The sequence below is a fragment of the Camarhynchus parvulus genome, chromosome 5 (assembly GCF_901933205.1).
Source record: "Camarhynchus parvulus chromosome 5, STF_HiC, whole genome shotgun sequence".
NCBI lineage: Eukaryota > Metazoa > Chordata > Aves > Passeriformes > Thraupidae > Camarhynchus > Camarhynchus parvulus.
Genome location: NC_044575.1, coordinates 7,224,941 through 7,232,460, shown reverse-complemented (window position 1 = coordinate 7,232,460; position 7,520 = coordinate 7,224,941). Strand labels below are relative to the sequence as shown.

The 7,520-nt window shown below is 50.8% G+C and overlaps 1 protein-coding gene across 1 annotated transcript; it reads left to right on the top strand.

Annotated features, from left to right (window-relative positions):
- The first annotated feature begins 861 nt into the window (after positions 1-861).
- On the top strand, positions 862-7,066 carry FGF3 (fibroblast growth factor 3). Its single transcript, XM_030948965.1, has 3 exons — positions 862-1,111; positions 2,862-2,965; positions 6,734-7,066. The coding sequence occupies exons 1-3, from the start codon at positions 862-864 to the stop codon at positions 7,064-7,066; spliced, it is 687 nt and encodes a 228-aa protein (XP_030804825.1).
- The last annotated feature ends 454 nt before the right edge of the window (positions 7,067-7,520 follow it).

Sequence of the window (7,520 nt, the reverse complement as noted above, 5' to 3'; positions counted from 1 at the left end):
CGCCTAATAGTCCTAAGCGTGAGCTGAATGATTTAGGAATGGCTGTTTGTGCTGCTCACCGGGGGCAGAGCAGGGGACCCGCACACGCAGAGCGAACCCCGAGTGGGAGCCCGGGGGGTTTTCTGCCCCAGTGCCTCCCGGGAAGCCGGGACCCGCGCCCCCTCCCTCACTCCTCTTCCTTTAACACTCCCCAAAGCCTCCTCCCGAGGATGCAGCATCATCCCCCCCCCATCCATCCCCATCCTCGGCTCGGCGGAGGGTCCGCGGGGCGGGCGGCCCCCGTGCGGGGGTGTGCGGTGTGTGTGTGTGAGAGAGAGAGAGGGAGATGCTGTGTAATTTTATCCACGCTGCACTCTGGGAGTTCACACGAGACTGATACCTTTTGCCTCCTCTGCTCTGTATCAATTGGTCGCAGATCAGGCTATTGTTGCAGGAAGCTCCTTTTATTTCTATGCTCCGTCGATCAACTATTTTCCCCGCAGTCTCCTGCCGAAATTCAGCGGCTCCCTCCCTCCCTCCTTCCTTCCCTCCCTCCCTCCCTCTCTCTCTCCCTCCTTGCCTCTCTGTCTCACGCATGCCGTCTGTCTATCTGGGAATCCAAGGAGAAGGCTGATCACGGCAGCTGCGTGTAACACAAACAGCTGGGACTCTTCGGTGGCCTTTGCCGATGTCTATTGATTTAAGTAAATCTGAGACAGATAAAAGGGCCGGATCGAGTCTGATAAAACCTCGCCGATGCTGCGCGGCTCGGAGCAGCGTGCGCTCGGCATCTAGCAAGACGGCTTTAATGGGAGCCCTGGTGCCACTCGCTGCGAGCCTCGCTCTCCCCGGCAGACCCAGCGCTGCGGCCACCATGCCACAATGGTCATAATCTGGATCCTCTTGCTGACCCTGCTGCAGGAGCCGCGCTCCCCGGGGCGGGCCGCGGCCGTGCCCGAGCCCGCCGGAGCCGCCCCCCGGCCGCGCCGGGATGCGGGGGGACGCGGCGGCGTCTACGAGCACCTCGGGGGAGCGCCCCGCCGCAGGAAGCTCTACTGTGCCACCAAGTACCACCTGCAGATCCACCCCAGCGGCAGGATCAACGGCACCCTGGACAAGAACAGCGCCTTCAGTGAGTACCGCGCTCGCGGGGCGGGAATGGGGATCCCTCGCCCGCATCAGCGGCTCTGCCCCGGCTGCTGGACGGCACGGACGGGAGGTGGCGAAGCTGCTCCCGCCCAGCGCTGCCCGCCCGTGCCCCCTCGGCGGGGACCGGGGGCATCCCCCGGAGCCGAGGATTTGGCCCCCTCCCCTCCCTCCCTTCGCCTCGGCGTCCCAGGAGCCGCCCCGCTGGCTCTTTCGGACGCGCAGCTGCCCTGTCCCGGGGCTGGCAGCATCCCCGGCCCTCGGACCGGGCGGGGAACGCCCTGCGGGGTTCGACAGCCGGCCCAGGGCGGCGATGCCCCCGGTGCAGGAGGAGACCCCCAAAGCCCGAGTTTCCCCGACGGGGACTGCGACGCTGCCCTGCCCCAGCCCTGCCTGAGCCCGGCATCTCCCGGGGCCCATCCCGGAGCCCTCTGGAGCGGCCCGTGGGTCCCCGTCCCGTCCCAGCCTGGCTCCCGCGGGAGGCTAAATCACATCTGTCCCTGTGACATGTGCCGGGCAGCGGCAGTAATTAGGATGAAAGCGGATCTGTCGGGAGTGAGGGGGTTCGTGCGGGGGCGGCAGGAGGGAGGAGAGCGGGGCTCAGCACAGGGGGAGCCCCCGGCGCCCCCGCACCTCGGCCTGGGCCCCACCACCCCAGGATGCGTAAATCCTGCCTGGCGATGGCACACAGAGATAGGGAGACCTCAGGGATGCGTCGGAAGTCCATAAGGGAAAACCACTATTTCCTAGAGAAGTCCCCCCTCGCTGTCACAGCCCGGAGGAGGCATCCTTCAGCAGCCAACCGGTGCCTGATTCAAACCAGCTGTGCCAAACCCAGCCCAGCTCTCCCAGAGCTCCCAGCAATCCAGCTCTGCACAGGGAACTTTGAATCCAGCTCTGCCTTCAGGCTTTCCCAAAGGCAGCAGGGGGTTTGGGTGCCAGGGTCACCTCTCGCTTTCAAGCACTCGTGGAAAGTACAGAGCCGTCAGGATGTGGCTGGAGAGCTGAGAGCAGGGTTTGAGCGAGCCTGATGGAGAGCCATGCTCATACACCGGCATCCTCTGAGTCATCTGGGCCTCCATGTGTGTCCTGGCACCTCTGGCTGGACATTTGGGCAGGTGTTGCACCAGCCTGGCCTGTGACACTTCTGGTGTCGCAGGACCCGTCTTGGATGGCCTGAAAATGCTCTCCCTTTTAATTTGTCTCAGACAGTCACACAGTCCTTGTGTGGAGGGCAGCACTGACTTCCTAAATCTCAAGTCCCTTTCATGATTATGTTCATGGCTCTAAAATGCAGCAGCCTTGCTCTGGTTCACCCCCTGGAGACCTCAGCAAGGGCTTTGTCCTGAAATGGGCAGCTTTGCGATTGGCTTCAATAAGTCAAGAGCTCTCGTGTTCCTAAGCATTAAAAATGTTTTAAAGTTTTTTATGCACATATAGGATTAAGTGAAGCTCTAGTTCAGTGTCAGACCTTTTTCATTTTTGAAGGAGTTCAATCTCAATCAGACATCTTGGGGTTTCTTGTCCACCTTGTCTCAAACAGTTCCCACATCGTCCTTGCTTTTTATTGTTTCAAATAATAATAATAATAATAATAATTTCATTCACATGATTGCCCTGATTCTTGTGTGAGCAAGTGGTAGCTGTGAGATCACACTCCTCAGGTAAGCAGCCATGCAAATGTATCTCAAAAAGTTACAGCTGAGCAATAACACACCTCTTAATTCTGTTTCGAGGTATTCTGGAGATCACTGCTGTGGATGTTGGAATCGTTGCCATCAAGGGCCTGTTCTCTGGCAGATACCTGGCCATGAACAAGAGGGGCAGACTTTATGCATCAGTAAGTTTTACTGAAGCCTGGCACATGCCTGTCTTTTCCTGTGGGGGGAACAGCTGTAGTGGGGAGCACTGATTTCTTATAAATCCACATTTCTGGAGAAGAGTAAAGCTGCAAGAGGTTTTTGCCTGGAATTCTTACAGGCAACCAATGAGTATATTCTTAAAAGTGGGGGAAAAAGCTGTGTTCTTACCTTCTTGCTGCCTGGACAGCCACAGGTATGTGGAATGTCAGAATTGTCCATGTTTTATATGGATCTTGGATGCCTGCAGGGACATGCCAGGTAAAGAGTGCCCACAAGTAACTGAGCACCATTGGTGCTGCAGGAAAGCAGCCTCCGGATGGGAGTTTCCTTGCACAGAGCTTATGGATGGGCAGTGGAAGAATTTGCAGTACTAAAAGGCAGGGCTGTGCAAGGAAAGCAAAAAGGAGAAGGTGCAAGGAGATAAAGGTGAAAATAAACACCATATTCTACTCCTTTGACCTATTTTTTTTTCCTTAATCTGTGAGATAAAATCTGTGGTGTGCTGATATAAGTGGGAGCCTTGCCTTCTCAGCCCAGACAGTATTTCCCCTGAGTGAACAAAATACTTCAGCTCAGACTTCTTCACACTCAGGGACATACCAGGGCACGTTTGTCAGCGTGTACCACACACATTATCTCCCTGCTTGAATTTCTTCCACTGTCTTTGATTACATCCCAGCAATCTTGTGACCTCTCACTGCAGGACAGCCCAAACTGTGCAGTTTCCCCATGAATCCTGGGGCATGGAAGCAGCTTTGGAGAGGGGAAATATGGCTGAGGTGAAATTTGCTCCCTCCTAGAAGTCATTAGATGTAATTCTGTTGATTTGGGCAGCAGGACATACCCTTGAGGGATGTGATCTTTTGCCATGAGGACCCAGCCGAGGTGACACAATCAACTCTGTCCCTCCCCAGGATGACACCTTTAGCTCCAGCTTTTCAGGAATCTTCTGGCAGTGTTTACCACCCAGTTTCTTTAATGTGCCTCATGTGATGCCCACTGATTAAGGGGGCTGTGTGTAAAGATGAGTGTTCTTTGCTACTGCAGAGAACCACACTGCAAACGATTTTGGCCAAGGAAAATGCAGCTGAAGAGGAATGAGGGCATGGTAGCTCTGCTTGCCAGAGTTAAGCCTGTCCAGTTGTATACTTCTGGTTAAAATTAAAATAAGACTAAACATATTCTGAGCTAAAAGCTCCTCCCCTAAAGTGCAGAAAAGCCAGGAGCAGGACAGCTCTGAAACTCCTTTTCTCCTGCACTTCTCTTTCTGGTGGTTGGAGCATCAGGCCACCTCCTGATTGTTCATTCCCTGGTTTGTTTATCTGTCATATGCCAAAGAATATCAATCAGCCATGGAAGGCTTCTGTATAACTTGAAAAGATAATTTGTCCCCTTCCAGCTCAAGTTTGAGAGAGACTGGTTCAGGCTTGTGTTCCAGAGCTGGAGGGACAATCCAGGGAATGCTGTTCCACTCCAGCTTTTTTCACAGGAGCAGGAAGGGGTGAGGGATCAGCTCAGGAGAAACTTCCAGTCTTTGCTTGCCTGTCCAACAACTTCACTGCTATCACTAGCTCAAGACCCTGTGCAAGGCCCCTGTTTAAAAAACCTGACTAATTCAGGGATAATTATCCAGGGAGCATTTTATGAAATGGCATTGGAATAACTCCATTATCCCTCACTTCACCCATTTCCCCACGTCGACAAGATGGGTTTGTTGAGCCTGCAGAATTCCTTTGTGCCCTTGGCAGATTGTGACAATCCTCTGGATCTATGCTGTGTGATAAACCCTCCCCAGCCAGAAGGGAGGCAGGCAGCAGGACAAACCCACCTACATCTGGTGGCTGTGTGGGCTCCAGCCCCACAGCATCTGAAAGCCTTGTCCTTGCAAGGGAGGGCGCTTCCGTCGCACAGCTGGGAATCCAGGACATGTGGAGTCTTTTAAAACCTTGTTAAACCCCCATCAGTGTTTCTGGGCTGTGAGCAGCACTAAAGACAAGCTGCTCATGGGGTCTAGGGCTCTTCTGCCTACCTGTGCCCTTTCCACACCCTCCAGACAAGGAAAAATTAAAACCCCATGGTGGTGGTTCCTTTCTGCCTCTGCGCTTCACACATTTTAGATCCTGAAGTCTCAATCCCACAGGTGGAGCAAGGATGGGTTTGGAGTTAAGGAAGGATGGGCAGTGTGGGAGGTCCTTTGTGTGTGCTGGTTCTCCTGCTCCCAGGGAGAGGGAAGGAGTTCCTCGTGCCAGGCTTTTGCAGAGAGGCCTCTCAGTCAAGGAGCAGGTGAAAAGGGGCAACTTTGGGCAGATCATGTGAAATGTGAGCAAGTGGGACCGGTGCATATTGTGCCTTACAGTTTGTGATAATGGAGCAGCCTGGCATTCTGGAGGAGCACACTGGTAGGCAGAGTGTGCTTTCAATTTCATAAATTTCATAAATTTCAAGAAGCTCCATAAAGATATGTTTTACTGCTCAAATATCCAGTCTGAACTGGCTGTAACAGACTACAAGTGCATCTAATGACTAATACACAAATTGAAGAGACACATTTTACATTACACTGCAGGATTTTACCTTTTCAATAGAAGGCAGAGGTTGATAGGCAGCAATTAAATAATCTGTCCAGTTTCACAGCTGCATTAAATTCATAAGCACAGAAAAGAAATACAGCTGAGCAATCAGTAGAGCTAGTCACTCCTATTCACATGCCACCTTTTTGTTTTCAGTTTGGTTTTGGGGCTGCTCCCTAGGGTCTGTGGTGCACAGAGAGTGCTCACACTGCTGACAGGGAGCACCTTGCTCAGGCTCAGTGCTTCCCTCCTGCCTTCTGTGGTTTTCTTACCAAGTGTGTTGCTGTCCTTGTCCCAAAACTGAGGAGAGTCTGGCTTAAGATTTTGTTGTCACCACACTTCTCTTCACAGAGAGAAGCAAGGCACAGCTTTTCCCCAGAATATTTCTGGGTTTCACATTCTCCGAGACTCAGAGAAAGGAAAAACGATTCTTATCTCATTTGCTGCACCTGTGTCTGTGCAAAAGCAGAATGCAACATGGAGATTGTTCACCCAGAGTGATAGTGGTTTTTTTTTCCTTGGCCTATCAGGGCCAAGTGTGTGTGTGTGTCGGGATTGTCGGGGGACAGTCATGAGATTCTGTGCAGGGTGTGCAGAGTTGAGTGCTTGGCAGATTCAGTTTAGATGCAATGTAATATAGTATGGAATAATATAGAATAGAATAGAATAGAATAGAATAGAATAGAATATAGGTGTAATAAATATATAAAATATAATAATATAATATATAATAATATATAATATAGTAATAGTACAGTAAAGTAATTAATTAGCCATCTGATAAGATGGAGTCCTCCTCATCATTCTCTCCCCTTCGTTGGGGATAAATAGTATAATAAATATAGATATATATTTTATACATATTATATAATATAATAATATATAATATAATAATAGTATAATAAAGCAATTAATTAGCCTTCTGATAAGATGGAGTCCTCCTCATCATTCTCTCCCCTTCGTTGGGGATAAATAGTATAATAAATATATATATATATAATATCTATATAATAGAAATAATATAATATAATAATAGATAATATAATAATAGATAATATAACGATAGTATAATAAAGCAATTAATTAGCCTTCTGATAAGATGGACTCCTCCTCATCCTTCTCTCCCCTTTGTCGGGGGCGAAAATACCCACTATATTTATATTTTTTCCTCTCCAGGACAGCTACAACGCCGAGTGTGAGTTCGTGGAGCGGATCCACGAGCTGGGCTACAACACCTACGCCTCGCGGCTGTACCGGACCGTGCCCAGCCGGGCGGGCAGCAGGCGCAGAGCCAGCGCCGAGAGACTCTGGTACCTCTCCATCAACGGCAAGGGACGACCCAGGAGGGGCTTCAAGACCCGCAGGACACAGAAATCCTCCCTCTTTCTGCCCCGAGTGCTGGATAACAAAGACCACGAGATGGTCCGGCTGTTCCATAGCAGCGCCAAATTCCGGGAGAGTCTCCTGAGGGCGCCCAGCAGGAACCAGCGCAGGAGGAGAGGGCACTGATGGGCTGGGGAGCTCCTGGTGGGGCTGGCAGGGACTGAGAGCCTTCAAAGAGCTGCTAAAGAACTCACAGCTGTGATCGTGCCAGGGCCATGAACACTGACAGGTTTTGTACACTCTGTGATAGAACCAAACCCCACATCGCTCGCTTGTAGCTCTTGTAGGTTTGTTACCTGTGGGGAAGGAGATGGGAGGTAAGCTGAGGCACATTCAAAGGTAAATCAGCTGGGTGTAATAATTTTGCAATGACTTTCATGTTTTCTTTTCTTAAAAAAAAATCATTCAATATTCATTTCAAAAGTATTTTCATTCTAACCTGCCATAGGCTATTATTTCAGTGTTGCCCTCCCAGACCATATGGATATTTAACACTTACCAAATTTATGTCCACAGAGAAGGTACAGTGCTTTCATGGCTCTTCTGGCCATGAGAGGCTACATTCTTATTTTTACATAAT

Bases quoted from the DNA above. Each gene is read 5' to 3' on its own strand.
- FGF3 (XM_030948965.1), top strand. From the start codon at position 862: ATGGTCATAATCTGGATCCTCTTGCTGACCCTGCTGCAGGAGCCGCGC. The intron at 1,112-2,861 runs GTGAGTACCGCG...TTCTGTTTCGAG, and splicing joins GGACAAGAACAGCGCCTTCA to GTATTCTGGAGATCACTGCT. The intron at 2,966-6,733 runs GTAAGTTTTACT...TTTCCTCTCCAG, and splicing joins GGGGCAGACTTTATGCATCA to GACAGCTACAACGCCGAGTG.